Consider the following 18,220-nt stretch of genomic DNA (forward strand, 5'->3'; position numbering starts at 1 on the left):
TTCGCTCAAACATATTGCCCCTGTCCGATGTACATTCACCCGCAGAATACGCTTGATAATTGTTCCCTTTATGTTGTGCTCTCATTTAAATGTTGTGTGAAAACACACAAACATTACAGGAGTGTACTGCTTGGCATGGCACACACATCTCCTTCGTGGTTTTGGTGCGGCCCTTCACTCAAGGAAAGGGTAAATATTGTTGTAGTCAGTAATGGGTGATTAGGCACATTTCCACCCCAAAGGTTGATTCTTTTACTCTGACCTATAATATGTTCTTTCTGAATTCATGGGTAGCCAAGTGAAACATTGAGTAAGTTTGTTGGATCTCTTCCCTTTTAAAATGACTCAGTCATGTTTTACTTTCATACTCTTCTGTTTGTCCTTAAATATCCTTTCAAAATGCCTGTCATAACTACTGGCTTAGAAAGAGGCATGATAATTGTGAGTCATGCGGTTATGTTCATGGGATTTTTTCTTAGTAATCTAATATGCCCCTGATGAAACCCCATTAGCAGTGAAGTGCCTAGGGCTGCATAGGTGGACTGTGAGTAGTGGCTAGTCCCTACATAGATAGGCAGAATTGCTTGGTTGAGAGCCTTGTGTAAAACTGGAGTGAAACATTACAGGTGATTTTGCTCAGAGCAACCAAGCAGATATTTGCTTTTGTTTTTTAGCTGCTGTGAAATCTAATTGCTGAGCTTAGGTTCCTTTGAGTGCTGGAATATAAAGGGACAGTTGCTTTTCTGTTATTTGTTGCGTGCAGTTGTATACATCATCTTAACAATACTGGTACTTTTTACCAGTATTGATTTATTATATATATATGAGTAAACGCATCCCCTATTTAAAATAAGCTTTTAATTGTAGTCACTTTAGAAGGATTCAACTGGGTGGCTTTACTAATATTTAGTTACTCAGGTGATCTTGTAATATTTGGTCTTAGGTCAGATCTCTTCTGTTTTGCATCCAGGGAAATCAAGGATGCAATTTTTCTGTTTTTTCTGTCTAATGTACCCTATTGTAAAATATATAGTGAATAAAGTACGCCCTTTTGTAAAATATAGGGATATTATAAGTTACCGAGGAGTTTCATGACCATATAAAAACACGAGGCCGAAGGCCGAGTGTTTTTATACAGGTCATGGAACTCCGAGGTAACTTCTAATATCCTCATATTTTACAACTGGGGGTACTTTATTTATTATAATACACAAATTTCAATGAGTCATGTGACAGAAATTACACCAGAACTCACCGTTTATAACTGATGACATCAGAACTCACCGTTTATAAGGATATAATTTACAGGATATTCATGGCTTTTGTGTATTATAAGGATATTGTATGTCACTGAACTCCATGACCATGTAAAGGTTATGAAGGTGAAGGCAGAGAGCTGTTATAAAGGTCAAAGAACACCAAGGTCCTTATATTCTATTTACCTGTCACAGGATGCCTGAGGGGGGGGGGGGATTATGCGGTATGCTACTCCAAATTTTTTTCTAAGTATTCAGTGGCATCCCTGGGCTTGTATGCTTACTGCACATGCATGGATATCACCAGAGAACCTGTAAAACTTTGGGAATTTTAGTCCAGCAGGTTTTAGGTATGCAACACTGCTATGGAATTTGTGTCCACTTTAATTTGGTCTTTATGAGCCACACATATGTATATCTACTTAATTAGTGACAATAAATTAATTCCAAAGGAAAGCTATTCCTAAATTCAACTACACTTCTAAGACCTGTGCTTTAGGGATGTGCCGACCCGATAGTGCCTATGAGTAAGTGCCCCAACAGGCACAAAACGCGTTAGGCCACCACCTGTATGTCCTAAATAAATTACTTAAATTTTTAACTATCCTGGTTATATTTTTTTCACAACTTTCATTTTTGCTATTTGTTCTTGCACCCATGGACTGGTGTGAACTGTGAGTAGATTTCTTCCTTTTTATTATATGATTAACCATGGACACTTTACTATAGCTGTGCATTTATGGGCAAATAGCACCAAATCTGTGCTTTGTGCTGACCCGATACCCAGGCGACACACACAGAAGGAATTCCGGCCACAAGCGGGTTCAGGCTGAACTCTTCCTGCAGCCCTACCTGCCTGCAGCCTACATGCTGCTATTTCGGGAGATTAGTCGCCAGCAACAAAGCACTTCTTCTTCGGGCAACTAATCTCCCCAAACTCCCTTTCCACCGGCTAGAATGTAAGTCGCCTGCAGGATGGCATTCGGAGCGCTTAGTTTTCCAAAGTTGCCTTACGAGGAAACTTCCTTTCAGTCGAAGAGATCAGACTGCCATCGCACCGGCATCAATGGCTGATTGATCTCCCGAAATAGCAGTGTGTACCCTAAGATTGTGCCGCTTCCAGCGATGTCTGTTTATAGACGTGCACCTGCTCATGGATATATAATGGGAAGTCGAATGGCAGCTTACTAATACTTGCTGGTTACCCATAGAATCCACATTCTATGTTCTTGCAACAGTGAGAGAGTCTCTTTGAATATAAACTACACATATCCCGCATTCTAGTGTTAATTGGAGGGCAGCCAGTTACCCATGCATAACGTACCACTGGGGCAGAGACACATGCTGCTATTTTGGGAGATTAGTGTGCTAACACAAGACTCTGCTGTAAGGCTACATCACAGATCATATTGTTAGGTAGAGATGACCAAATCCCTGATTTGGTTCAGGATTTTGCTGAATCTGAGCTACTTTTTTTTATTAGGATTTAGATTCTGCTGCATCCAAGAGCCTGCCTGAACCGAATCAAAGCCCTATATAACGGTGTGCACATTCATTTAGGCTTGCACATTGATTACGTCTGTTCATCCTCCAGCTTTTCTGGTGCAGAAGAAGGATTCTACTTTTGCTGAACCCTGAAAAGCAGAGATTGGTACATCGCTAGTTGTAGGTCTTAAAGAAGGACATTTTTACTCAACCAGTTGCCTATTGATCTTTTCGTAAAAAAGTATGGCTTTTTATTATTATTTCTTGTAATAAAGAGGGAATATATACCTACTCCATGTTTGGACCTTGTGACAAAAAAGTTGCAACAAAGGAATAATGGAGAGCGTCATATACTATTAATTTCATTATCACCAAACAACCAAACATAGAGTAGCTTCATTCTCACTGTTGAAGAAATAACAGGAAGACACATGGAGAGAAAAAGATGCAGGAATTATTTGCCCACCCAGCCCTGGAACCCTGTGCCAGCCAGCAACACTGTCTAAGGGCCCTGCCAAACTGGCCCACAGTTGATAAGACCCCCCCCCTCTGCCATAAAGCACTGGGTCCTAGTTTAGGCACTGGCCCAGTGGAAGAAGGTAGTTTAGTGCCATGCCACCATTTTTCTTAATTTTCCCATGGATCCCTCGGGATATACTGAGACTCTTGCATGTGCAGAAGATTAACATTTTAGGATGTTAATGTGCTGGGCATCCACATGGTGGAGTGTACTACATTTTACTCTGGACCAATGCTGGACCCTTTTACTAAAATAAACCGTGTCCCAGAAAAAAAAAAAACTTTACAGATTGAACACATTCAAGGGTGTATTCACCTTTCCTTGTCCTTTAAAAATTATGGCAAAGATCTTTAGGCTTACTTCAGTGGTGATATTTAACAACAATATGAATAAATTCCCCCCCCCCCAATCATCGTAAATGTAACTCTGGTTTTTATTGATACAAGCTTTGTACATTGGCTTTGTACATTGTGTGTATCCAAGGAACAACTGGGAAAATATTCAAACCCTTATCATCTATATTGGTTGTTTCAGTTTGGGCAGGTCTGGAAATTTTGGTTGGGATAATTCAAATGAATGACTATTAATACAAGGATCAGCTTGACAACCAATCTTTTCTCCTATGAATGATGATATTTCAGAGGTGGCAGTCTTCCACTCATATGTAATAAAAGGTACAACTTTTTGCCCTGATGCTGTGTGATTTGAAATTTTTGTTAAAGGGAAAGTTTACCTTGGCAAATATATATATATATATATATATATATATATATATATATATATATATATATATATATATATATATATATATATATATATATATATATATATATAAAATGTTGGTATACATGTCTTTGTATTGTCAAGTGTGAGAAGTATTGTGTTGCTTAAGATAATAACACTATGTGCCTTGGTTTGTTTCCGAACTCTGTTTACAATATGTCAGGCAAGTTTGTCAGGCAGAGCATAAAATGAACTTTAACCACGTGCATACAGGGAACCTTAAATCCTTTAAGAAATTAAGTTTTGAGCTGCGATCGCATCGGACATTGGTGGAAATCTACCGTTATCTTGACAAACGTAAGAACGAAAGGAACATTTTAATTATATCATCCGTTAACTGATAAACTGCAATAAAATAGCCTGCCAACTAATTTTTACTATACCAAACTAGGAAAACTGCAGGAAAGTTAAACGTCCACTAATGTGGCCAAAATTAGATGAATGACCTCTACAAGACAACGGGCATTAGTGGAGCCAGTCACCTGAAGATATTTGCTGGTGCTAGAAAGTCACAGATAGAATGTTCATGCCAGCCAATAGGAGGTTTCCGATCTGTTTGGAGGCTATAGAGCCTGAGGAAGGCTTTCTGTCTGTGCTACCAAATAAGGTAGTAAGAGCTGGCATAGAGGCAGAAGTTATGCTCAGGACTGCAGTACATGCTGACCTAAGTTAATATTTAACCTTATGTACACGAGCATGTCCGGGGTGTGCTTGCTTTCCTTTATTTGCTCAAACACTATTCTTGTATGCACTGACTGTAGCTACTTTTACTAAGACATGAAAAACTTGTTTTTTGGTTTTTTTTATTTAGTAGACCACACCCCCAACTGACAGCCCCACCTCTCAAATCCCTTTATTTAACTGCCTAATAACATCTCCGTGGACCAATAACAGGCACTTTTTTAATTTTTTTAATTAGTCTCCAGTTTCCATTTTTCTTTATTTACCTCCCTATTTTAATCTTTTGCAGTCTGCAATTTAAAATTTAATCTGGCTTCTAGGTTTACTCACCCTAACAACAAGGCCTTTGTGTAAAAATCACAATGCTTTGTCTAATCACATAACTAGAATAGAGCCTGAATGGTCCGCAAACTGCAAATCTACATAAACTGGCTCCTTTGTAGCAATGGAGGCTGCTATGAAAAGTCTTCAGGGGCTGTGCAGAGCAGCTAGTATGCAATTACTTTGTCGCTTTTTATATCATCTGCTATATAAAGTTTATGTAAGAACCCCCAATATTAACACTATTCAGTGATGTCATCTGCTCTCTTACCATCATGACCCCATACTGCACATTGGGTGCTGCAATGATGGTAAATACATAGGGTCAAAAAGGATTATGATGTATAGTTTAGTCACCAACTTGCAACTTGACCTTATATAGAATAAAACTGTACTGTTTTCTTGTCTCATTTAAAAAAGTTTCCCATATTGCAAGACCTACTGTCCTCTAGTGGAGCCCAAAGCAATAAATGACTCTGCCAGCCTGGATGACATTTCTTTTTTTGGGATGAATGATTAGTTTCACAAGTGATCATTTTATGTGATCTTAGGAGTAGGTCCATTTGAGTCTATTTTATGGCTTAATCTTCTTTTTGGTATTGAGCTCAGATTTCTATATTTATGACAACCTCCAAGTGAAGCCATAATGTGAGTCACGTCATATTTAATCCTAGAACAGCCAGACCCCCTATGTGATCTGTTTTCACACCTGTTGTGCAGATTCCTAAGGGCAAGTGTTCAAAATACATCAACCTTTCTGTTTTGTAATCTGATCTGTCTATGAAATACTATATACCTAAACCCCTCCTACCTAGGACTAAAACAGCCATTACATTCCTGTAACACAACAGTTGTGGTCAGCCATTTTGGGTTTGTTCCTTCACATACACAGTTTTAATGGGTTGTACATTTTAAATGTTGTAGTGATAAATCAATTGTAACCGCATTTGAAGACACACAGTATGTATTTAGCACTCCAGTTTTAGCAGAGCTACAACTTTCTTCAGTCCTGAACATTCCGGGAAATGTAGTTTTACAACTAGAATGCCGTCATTTCTATATCATAGTTTAATATTGTTTGATAGCGCTATTCATATTCATTAATTTTATTTGGATAAAATGGAGTCTATGGGAGACTTCCTTTTTTCGTAATCTGAGCTTTCTGGATAATGGGTTTCCAGTGTACAGGTGGATAAATCCCATGACCCTGTCCATAATATCTCCTACCTATAATATGTTATCTAAATCGCTAAGGAAATGTCACGCAAGCTTACGGACTTTGTAGTTTCTATTAGCCGAACTTGGACTGATTCACTTCCTAGAAGTCAAAATAATAATCAGCATATTTATAGTAAATTATTACGTGTTCACATAAACACTTTTATAGTAACCTTGACATACATTCCAACTCATGCCATCTGATACCTACAGCTCTATAGTTACAATAGGAATTAAAAATGTCCCACCTAGAACCTATGATGTATGTATTTATTTTGGCCCTACCTTTTTTTATTCATTGTGTTAATTCTGCTATTTCCTATATAATGAAATTTAAAAAAAAACCTGCTTTTAAATAAGGCATCATTTACACTTAAAATATAAACTTACCTAGTGACACCAGAGAAAGAAGCCAATTTTATTTATACATAACGTTCGCTTTACAGTTCATGGGTAGGTATTATCTAAGACTCCACTGAACAAGATAAACCAGGTAGTGCTCTGTTTAGACAACATACAGTGTATAAGGTGGTTGTACACAGCAGAGCATTAAAGGGGACCTGTCACCCTAAGAAATAATTCCAAATTCTTGTCTGTTCTTGTCTTGTGCTTGTTAAGCAAAATAAACTTTACTTACACTTTATAAATTATTTAAATCTTGGTTGCAGTCAGCCTTGAAATTTACCACCACAGTAATCAGGCAGCAGCCATTTTGAAGACACTGTTATTAAGACAAGCATTGAAACACCTCAAAATCTTGTTTATGCTCCAGAATGGGGGACCTAATGGCCATGCTGTTGCATTGGTTACTCAATTATAGACTGTGAACAGGGAAGGGGAATGTGGGGAGTGCAGCAACATATAGGGAATGCAGAATATAAAGTAGGGGCAGGCAATATATGATTGACAGCTGAAAATTTTAAATGCATTTATAACAAGTATGGATGTTTTAATGGAAAAAATAATTCGGGTTTCATGTCTAATTTGGAAAGGACTTTTACTATACAGCTTTTTATGTCTGGGTGACAGGTCAGCTTTAGCTAGCATGCAACATATGATTACCTCTCAGTAACCATATGGAGATTTTTTTTTTTGGCAAAGGCTGTTGCACTCCATTGCTGCTATCAGTATAGATATGGGGTCACCCCTCCATAAACATACAGAAGGCTTTACAGGTCTAAAGATATGACTTCTACTAAAAATATGCTCTGTTTTACATCCTATGCTTAATTTTATCAAAAGCTTAAAAGCATGCTCATATGTTTTTGAGGTGTGGGAGCAAACTGCAGGAAATCCACAGACAATGGGGGGTATGTACAAACTCCATGCAGACTCCTACAGGGCAAGAGTAATCTTAAAGTCTACTTTTCAGCTGTTTTTGGTGGAACGCAAATATTTTCCCCAAAAGTGAGTGCTTTGTTTTTATTAATATATTTAATAGTGAAATTGCCTACATGCTACTTTTCCTCACCTGTCATTGTGCATAATTTTCACGATCTCGCTGTTCTTAATTGCATAGATGGAACTGGCATCTTGACAGCGATGGTGGAAGTAAATAAACTTCAAGACCATTAAATACTGTCTTATTGAATTAATCTTAAATGAGTGCTAAAAGAGCACTGGTTTGCATTTCTGCATCAAAACTATTGTTAGTTTTGGAAGAGTAAAAAACATAATTAACTTAAGCAGGGATGCACCGAATCCAGGATTCAGCAGTATTCGGCTGAATCCTTCTGCCCGGTGAACCAAATCCGAACCTAGGATCAGGGAGGGAAATAACGTGACTTTTTCTCACAAAGTAAAAATGTTATTCCCGTCCCACCTCTAATTTGCATATGAAAATTAGGGTTCAGTATTCAGCCGAATCTTTTGTGAAGGATTCGGGGGTCCGGCCGAATCCAAAATAGTGGATTTGGTGCATCCTTAAATTTAAGGTTTGAGTTTCCCATGAATAATTTTATTTTTCAAGGGCAAAAATCGGGTATTTGGGTAAAAATAAAAAACCTTGAATCTTATTTATTATACCCGACCCTGGAAATAGCTCAAATCTGAAATCTACCATCTAAAATATGTTGAGGTCATGTAGAAGTCAATAGCAGAGGTCTCTTGAACCATTTAAAGATGTAAATAGCCTGCATGATGATTTTTTTTTTTTTTTTTCGGTGGGTTTCGCTAAAAAACGTGATTAGTATAAGAAACCATTCAATTAGAATAAGAAACCACTGGAGGTTTTAAAAACTCTGAAATCCAAACTTTGATAAATTACCCCCGAAATGTGTTATTCAGAAGAAAGTAGGCAACTCTAAATCATCAGAGTTGGGGAGGTGAAGAACTTAAAGGTGGCCATACGCTATAAGATTCAATCGTTTGCCAACCCTTCCCTGATATGCCCGCCAAAATATGGGTGGTATAGGGACTAAAGGAGCAAAATCAGAAGCTTAAATCTGCCCATGTATGGTCACCTTAAGTTTCCATTTGATTATGCATTGGAAATGTGGTGACCTAGCAGTCACATTATCTCACTGTATACACAATTCTCCATGTGGCACAACAGCATGGGATAAATAGTTATTGTCCTTAGGTTAAGCAAGTAGGAGCACACAGTGCTTTGTAAAAAATACAGGGTCATAATCTTTTACAAGGGGAAAAATAAAAGGTCATATTCTATTATCTCATATTCTAAAAAATTTTTATGCTGTTCAGAGAATGGGAAAACCCTGTGTGCCATCAGGCTTACAGAAAGAAACTGATTTAACTTTTGAATTGTGCTACATTTTCACATTGTGTGTGTCCCCAGACAGCCGAGGATCACAATGGTCTATTTTATTATGCTCATTTATTTTGAGACTATGAGCCAGTTGGTTGAATACTTCACAACTAATGTCTTTGGTGGCTAATCTTTCTAAAGGCTTGTGCGCTGCTGAGCAAATGCAGTGATTGTGAGCAACTGCTGATACTTGCTTGTGGTCCTTAAATCCATTGGGAACAATTTGATATCGGAGTCTCTGGGGCCTCTGAAAAGTTACTTGCTGTAATGTTATTCTAAAAGTCTGTTTGGGTTTTGTCCATGCAGCTTTACAGCAGTGATTGTTGGCCTTAATTTTTTAATTCAGTGCATATTTTCAGTTGCTGCCCCTTTAAATGTATATTTAACAAACGACATCACTACACAGGCACCCTTTTGCTCTGCAGTGTTGTTGTCTTCATCAGATGTTGCTACCAACGACCCCAATTTGTTTTTCAAGAAACACGGACTACCAGGAAACAAAAACTGTAAATGAGTATGGATATTCCCCTTACTTATATCCTATGTATGTTTAAAGGTTTGCTTTACTCATGAAGTATGTGTTATGGTTTGCATTCGTCTCTTATACCCCGTGTAAAGGCAGAACTAGACAAGCGTTTGGAGCTGACACGTCGCAATGCGACTTAACGCATGCGACGTGTCGGATGTTCTAATGAAAACGGAAGTGAAGGAGAAATCTTAGGTAACAACTACATTTATCCGACTGTCGGATGAAAACGCAGCGCGATTTCTGCCTGATGGAGGGTTTCCTCCTTGAAACGTTGAATTACTAGTGGCATAATAAAAGGGGTATCTCCCCCCGACTGCATTCAATTGAGTGTGTGCGGATCTGTTTCCAAACAATCACTGTTGCATTCGTCTTTGCCTTGTTCTCTATTGTCTAAATAAAGCTTCACTGCCTTATTTGCAAAGGGAAGCTGCAAATATTTGTTATTTGAAAACATTGTGCTTTTCAGAAATCCTATAGATTGATTAAGAATACCTTAATTATGTGTAAAAATGCAGTTAGGACATAATTGCTGTTTTGTGGTCTGCCTTTTGCATCAAAATTTTGCATTGGTATAAATATACAAGTTGAAGTTTTCTAAATAAATTTCAACTTTGTTTTGTGCGTTAGATTCTTAGACTTAATGATTACATAGTGGAATAGCACAGTGCAATTTTACTAATGATTAAATTGCAGAGTGTTGTCCTGATCCTGACAAGATCCCAGTGACCCAGTTTGTTTCTGCATTTGCTTATTTCCTACTTCTCTTTGTATGCTTAATTGTATCAAGGGATTAAGCCACTAATTAAGCAGGTTTTTTTCCCAATAAATTATGATTGCATGCCTTTAAATAAATATCACCACTGTAAAATTTTGTGTCTGGGAGTGTTCTTTTTCAAATGACGATTGTTTTCATAAAAATGGTGTCGTTTACTGCTTTTTACTTTGATGCCAGAACACCAAGTCCCAACCATTGTGATAAGCAATGTTGTTGCCATATTTATAGCACATTACGTCACTGAAATTGTGACAGCAGTAAAATTTGCTGTTTCAGACACACCTATATTCAGTAGCTGTGATTGTATTTAAAACTGCAACTCATTCCCTTAAAATACAGATTGTCACAACTTATCTAAATAAAATGTACTGTAAAAAAATGGTGTCAAAAGCAATTAATTGTACTGATATGAAATATGCAGCAAAATCCAAACAAGACAAGGCGATTGTATTGTTCCTCATCAGTGGCACCATCTATATAGTCCTTTTGTTTGACAAGCTAGCCCATTGTCTGTTTCTTTCATTCGGTGTAAAACTGCTAGTAATAAACTCCAATTTAATTTTTTTGTCACTATGCAATTTGATCGTGGTGTGCAGTTATTTTGAATGAAAGCCACATTGAATCAAATCGACTAGGCAATAGACTGGACTCTTTTGAATGAATGGCATAAATATGTGTCTGGCAGTTTGGCCATGTGCATTGTCAGCTAAAATTATATGTATTTCACACTTATGTTGTTTCCTTGCATAACTAAGTACCTTACATAATGCACATTAGTAAATCACAGTGTAATGAGGGTTGCTCCAAAGTGCATCATTTGTTTTTCTGGAGAAACATGAGGAAACAATGGAATCTTATGCTTTGGATAATCTTTTAATCCTTTAATTACATTTGTTGTTTTTTTTCCCCCAGATATCATGGGCTGTATAAAAAGTAAGGAAGACAAAGGACCATCCATCAAGTACAGAACAGAGCCCAAGCCTGATCCAGGAAGCCAATATGGGGCTGACCCAACACAAGCAACACAGTCTCCTGGAATTAAAGGACCAGCACCCAATTTTAATAGTCATTCCATGACACCATTTGGGGGTTCTTCAGGAATAACCCCTTTTGGAGGAGCATCATCCATCTTTTCACCAACACCAGTCCCTTACCCTGGGGGATTAACAGGTATTTTTGTGTTTTTTTTTTAAAAAAAAATATATTGTATGTAAAAACTCAAGTGCCGGATAGGTAAGGTAAAAGGATACCTTTATTTATTTATTTTTTAATTAACAGGACATGTGCTGACCTTACTTTTTGCCTATTTTAATGAAAAAAAAAAGTATGGAATTTGTTATCAAAGGGCAAAGATTAAAGTGAAACATCTTGCTCTTACCAACTCCCTTCCAACTTCTGTTTACTAGCTAGCACTTAGGGGAAACGTAAAAGTGGTTAAATTACCTGTCTATAGGCCCTCTGTATAATACCTTGCCTCAAATGCTGACAAAAACTTGCTGCTTGCTGCAGAGACATGTTTGTATACAGAATTAATCTTCATTTAAAGGTGTTCTTCACCTTAGTTAACTTTTACTATGATGTAAAGAGTGGTATTCAAAGACAATTTGCAGTTGGTTTTTATTATTTGTGGATTTTGAGTTTAGATTTTTATTCAGCAGCTCTGCAGGTTGCGATCCAAATTACCTTAGCAACCATGCATTGATTTGAAGAGACAGGAATATGAATAGGAGAGGGCCTGAATATAAATATGGATAACAAAAAGTAGCAATAACAATACAATTTAGCATTATAGAGCAATTGTTTTTGTAATTGGGTCAGTGACCCCCATTTGAAAGCTGGAAAGAATCAGAAGAAAAAAGCAAATAATTAAAAAATCAAAAAAAGTAAACCAAATGAAAAGATGCTTATAACATACAAAAATGTAATTTGAATGTGAACCACCTCTTTAAATAACTTGCCTCATTACATATGGAGAAAGTAATTGTAGAGGTAAATATAAAACAATTATCCATTATTTAAAGCACAATTAAAACGGTCTGTACGTTAACAGACCTGCTTGTCTGATCTTTGCCAGATTTGGCCACCCAGGTTTTGGGCCACATCAGGTTTATATGAATATCTTGGGCCCCCAGTCCAATGTTTGGATCCTAATACCTGTAAGTAGGGGACCACATCTGTTGTAGTCCTTGCCCAATGAGAAACTTTAGCCAGGTATAGGGAAGGCTGTCTTGAGGCCTCTGTATATGGGTCAATGCATGGCCCATCCTTCTGGCGATTTTTATTTTTATTACAAATTTTAAATATACACTTATTTTCATTAAAAAGGATACACCTCTTTAAACATGATTGTGTATCATAGGTTTGTCATTATTTTAAGGTGGCCATAGTCGCAAAGTTCAGCTTGTTTGGCGACATCGCCAAACGAGCGTATCTTTCCCCAATATGCCATTAACGAGCATGGCAATATCGGGGGTAATCTGAACGTTCGGGCGCATGGCCAAACGATCCGATTACGATGCGCAATGGGCTCTGGCGGGATCGGTCGGGTCAAAATTAAACTTGTCCGATCGACCAAACGACCGGTCTCCGCCGGATAAAAGATGTCGGCGCTGTCCACACACGATCCGAAAATCGTACGAATCCTCGATTCGTGCGATAGGATCTATGCGTCTATGGCCAGTGAAAGGCAGTGAAAGTCAAGGTTGCTTAATTTGTGTGCTAGTTGAAGAGACATAACGGTACTATTTTTGCTGTACAGGTACAGCAAGCTTTCACTTCAGAAAGCAGTGTGTTCCCAGGGCCGCCATTAGAAATCTCGAGGCCCCACCCAGATCCTGCCCACTCCACACCACACAGACATCAGCGCTAAAAAAGGTACCCCCCCCCCCACACACACACACACACAAGTTATAAAAAGCTATTGATGGTCAGGGCCCCCTTATAAGTAAAAAAAAAAAAAACTGTGGTGCCAGGGCCCTCCATAAAAGTTTTTTTTTAAAAAATTGGTGGTCAGGGCGCCCCTACAAGTTACAGAAAAAATAATTGGTGACCAGGGCCCCCCTATAAATTAAAAAAAAAAAAAAATGGGTAACAGGTCACCCATAAAAGTTTTTTTTACAAAAACATTGGTGCCAGGGCCCCCCTTACAAGTTAAAAAAATTTGGGACCCCAAAGAATATTTTTTTTAAAAAACCTTGCGCCAGGGCCCCCTTTACAAATTAAAAAAAAATTGGCGCAGCAGATAATATTTTTTTTTAAAAACTTTGGCACCAGGGCCCCCTTACCAGTTAAAAAAATTGGGGCCCCAAGAATATTTTTTAAAAAAAATTGGCTGCAGAAAATATTTTTTAAAACAAATTTGGCGCCAACGCCCCCCTTACAAGTTAAAAAAAAAAAATTGGGGCCCCATAATTTTTTTTTTTTTTTTTTAAACTGCAGCCCTGCCGGGCCCCCTTCAGGCCCGGGACACTTGTCCCCCCTGTCCCCCCCTGATGGCGGCCCTGTGTGTTCCTTTAACTTTGTTTGGTCAATTACATTTCCATTATTCTCATGTCAAGGGAGCTGTAAACTGAAGACGGACAATGAATTTGAATCCATTAGCATTTTTTCTGTGTTGAAGGAAAATGAATAATTAAAATGTTGGTGCTTTTCCAAAACATAAAAAGGCAATAAGATACAAGACAAGTATATTGATGCAGTAAATAAAATATGTCAATCTGGTCTAAAAAGCACAGTGAATAGACATACATTGCAATGGTCCAAATGTATAAAATACAGAAAAATTTTGTTACGTGCATTTCTTTTTCACATTCACTTTTCAGCATGGCTTAATTTTATGGTTTATTATTTACCTTCCTGGTTTGCCTTGTGGTAGCCTGCACCAGGAAATGTTATCTTGTTGAAATCACCCGAACAAACAATATCAAATTAGTTGTGATGCTTTCATACCGTTATTATGCTTAAAGGGATAGTTAACTTTTAAATTGAAATGTAGTATGAATAAGATATTTTAAGGTAACTTGCAACTGGGCTCCATTGTTGGTTTTTGTGGGTTTTAAATTTAGATTTTTCATTAGCAGATCTCCAGTTGCAGCAGTACGGTATATCTCAGCAGCCAGTTTTGAATGATAGACTAGTTACATGGAATAAATGGAAAGAATTAAAGTAGTGGTTAACTTTTTTTAAATTAATTTTAGTATGTTCAAGAATGGCCAGTTCTAAGCAACTTTTCAAATTTATCTTCAGTGTTTATTTTTTATCGTTTTATAATGATTTGCCTTTTTCTGCATCATACTAAGGGGCAGATTTATCAAAGGTCGAGGTGAAATTTTTTTGTGTACTTCGACTAGGGAATAGTCCTACTTCAATTCGAATTTGAAAATACTTCGAAATTCGGAGGCCGAATTTTTTTGAAGTACTGTCTCTTTAAAACTTCGACCATTGCCACCTAAAAGCTGCCGAAGTGCTGTAGCCTATGGGAGACCTCCTACAACCTGTATGGAGGCAATTGGGGGGAGTTTGGGAGATTGAAGGTCGAAGTTAAAACAATTTCGAATCGAAGTACGATCGTACGATTCAAAGTAGGCCCGAATTCGGCACACTTCGACTACAAAAAATCTCGACCTCCATTCGATTGGTCTTTTTGAATTCGAAGTTCGAAGTTTTTTTTAACTTCGACCTTCGATAAATATGCCCCTAAAAGGTGAACAACCCCTTTAATAACAACATGTAACTGTAACAATAAAACTTCAGACTCAAAGATCTGGGGAGTCATTCACCCTCACCCCCATCCTGAAAACCAGCACTTTAAGTTTGGAAGCAGCAGAAGAAGAAAGTAAGTAATTCAAACTAGAGGGCCAGTGATTAAGGACGTTTTACATACTAAGGTTAACTTAATGGGACAGCATACCCACTTTTTCCACATTGCTTCAATTAACAGGGCTTGTGATGAGCATATGATTTGCCTATTCTTGTAATTAGAAAATATGGTTTTTGTTTTCTTGCCTTAAATAGGGTAAATTTTGGAAATGAAACAAAAGCCTTGTCCTCCTTCCTAATCCCAAGTAGCAAAATCAAATAAACCAGCAGCCCGCTGAGAAGCCTCTGTATTAATAAACCTCTCCCTTACCCAGCTAGAGCCTATTATCTTTTAAGATAAATAGAGGCCCATTATACAGAAGCTTCTCCGTGGGCTGCTGGTATATTTGATTTTGCTCCTTGGAATTAGGAAGTAGAATGTGGCTTCAATTTCAAATGTTGCCCTGTTTAAGAAAAAACTGAGATATTTCCTAATTACATGAATAGGGAAAATGTGTTCAGTACAAGCCCAATTCATTGTATCCGTATTGAAAAAATTACGTACTGTCCCTTTAAAGCGAATCACTTGACTTTTTTCTTATCTTTCCTTATCTTCATTTCTAATTATCTTATAGCAAGTAGCAGTTTAGAATTCCAAGCTTAATGGCATATATATTCATATGATACTACTGTCATCACTATATGAAAATTCTATTTAAGGTTAACGAACTCTTGAAATGTAAAATGAAAGCCATGCTTACTTGGTAATTTTTAGTTTACAACTGCAGACAATTTGTCTTTTTATTATCATCTGAGATTACCAAGCTTTCTTTTGTGCCTGGATGACTTTCTTTCCTTCCCACGTCAACATAATTATATTTACCCTCCCATACTCATGCCCCATTTCTAATCCCTTTTCTCTTCCCCCTTTAAAGGGCTTGTACAAGATCAAGTTTGTTTTAGAACGAGTTGCTACATGCATTTTAAGGGCTAGTCCACACGAGGAGATTCGGGGAGATTTTGTTGCCTGGCGAGTAATCTCCTCGTCTTTTGAGCGACCATCTCCCCGAACTGCCTCAGCGGTTTTCCCCATAGGGTACAATGAAACGTCGCCTGCGCTAATGCACGCACGGCGATGCGTTTTCAATAGTCGCCCAAAGTTGCTTCAGTGAGGCAACTTCGGGCGACTATAGAAAACGCATCGCCGGGTGCCCGATCTCCTCGTGTGGCCTTACCCTAAAGGCATTCAGCCCAATCACCGTTTGGCTTACGGTTATTTGCATCATCTTCCAGCAAGTCTTGTACAGGTATGGGACCTGTTATCCAGAATGCTCGGGACCTGGGGTTTTCCGGATAATGGATCTTTTCGTAATTTGGGTCCTCATGCCTTAAGTCTACTAGAAATTAATTTAAACATTAAATAAACCCAATAGGCTGTTTTGCTTCCAATAATGATTAATTATATCTTATTTGGGATCAAGTACAAGCTACTGTTTTATTATTATAGAGAAAAAGGAAATCTTTTTTAAAAATTTTGATTATTTGGATAAAATGGAGTCTATGGGAGATAGCCATTCCGTAATTCGGAGCTTTCTGGATATAGGGATCCTATACCTGTAAAAAAAAAAAAAATTATTTAAAGGAATATAAGGGCATTTTTGCAAGCTTATTCCTTTATGAATCCTGTTTTTAGCACTTGACCAAATTGTGCAAGGTAACCGTTTTTGGCGTTACTGATCCTTTAATGGGAACCATATTTCAATTGATACTGCCTTTTTAAATGAGCGAGGTATTGGATCTATTATTCAGGATGCCTGGGACCTAAAGTTTTCCAGATAATGGTTATATCCATACTTGTTCTACTAAAAGTCATTTAAACATTAATTGAACCCAATAGCATTGTTTTGTCGCCAATAAGAGTCAAGCAGCATAGTTACCATCAAGTACAAGGTTCTGTTTTATTATTACAGAAAAAGAATATAATTAAGAATTTTAAGTACTTGCTTATAATGGAACCCATAGGAAAGGCCTTCCTGTAATTTTAAGCTATATGGATAATGGGTTTTTGAATAAACATCCCATACCTGTATATTGTAGTAGAAAGTAAGTCACTATAATTAAGTGTGTCATATTTTGGGTCTTTTACATATATAAATGTTGGCATTTTGCTGTGTGTGTTTGTGTCCCTACTGAAGAAAAATCTCTTATATTTTCTACATATATATTATAGTTTTATAATGCACAAAAGCCATGAACATCCTGTAAATTCTATCCTTATAAACGGGGTTTCGTGATGTCATTTTTGTCACATGACTCACTAAAACACGTGTGTTATAATAAATAAAGTACCCCTTGTTAGAAAATATGAGGATATTTGAAGTAACCTCAGAGTTCCATGACCGGTTTAAAAGCGATCGGCCTTCGGCCTCTTTGATCATGGAACTCCTCTGTAACTTTAAATATGCTTATTTTTGGCAAGAGGGGTACTTTATTCACTATAAAATACAAAAGAGCCATGAATAGCTTGTAAATTATATAGTGAATAAAGTACTCCCTCTTGTAAAATATAAGGATATTATAAGTTACTGAGGAGTTTCATGACCATATAAAAACACAAGGCCGATTGTTTTTATACAGGTCATGGAACGCCGAGGTAACTTCTAATATCCTCATGTTTTGCAACTGGGGGTACTTTATTTATTATAATACACACATTTCAGTGAGTCATGTGACAGAAATGACATCAGAACTCACCGTTTATAAGGATATAACTTACAAGATGTTCATGGCTTTTGTGTATTATATCCTTATAACGTTGCTAAGTGAGGTCATTGCTGATAATGTCTTCGGTAGTGATGCTTTTTCTGTTACATGATTCACTGAAACTTGTAATACATAAAGTACCTCCTGTTGCAAAATATGAGCCTATTCGAAGTCACCTCTGAGTTTCATGACCTGTGTAAAAACACTCTGCCTTCGGCCTTGTGCTTTTATATGGTCATGGAACTTTTCGGTAACTTATAATGTCCTTTATAAGGGAGTATTTAATTCAGTATATATTTTATCTGTCCAAAGCTCCCTTAAATAA

General features: G+C 37.4%; 1 protein-coding gene across 1 annotated transcript in view; it reads left to right on the top strand.

The window, feature by feature from the left end:
* The window catches only part of yes1.L (YES proto-oncogene 1, Src family tyrosine kinase L homeolog), a gene marked incomplete at its 5' end in the record, with an annotated part of 50,372 nt that overhangs the window by 15,675 nt on the left and 16,477 nt on the right, over positions 1-18,220 (top strand). The window contains 1 exon segment of the mRNA NM_001086469.1: positions 11,248-11,505. Coding sequence (NP_001079938.1) covers positions 11,253-11,505 — 253 coding nt within the window.

This window comes from Xenopus laevis, chromosome 6L (assembly GCF_017654675.1).
Source record: "Xenopus laevis strain J_2021 chromosome 6L, Xenopus_laevis_v10.1, whole genome shotgun sequence".
Classification (NCBI taxonomy): domain Eukaryota; kingdom Metazoa; phylum Chordata; class Amphibia; order Anura; family Pipidae; genus Xenopus; species Xenopus laevis.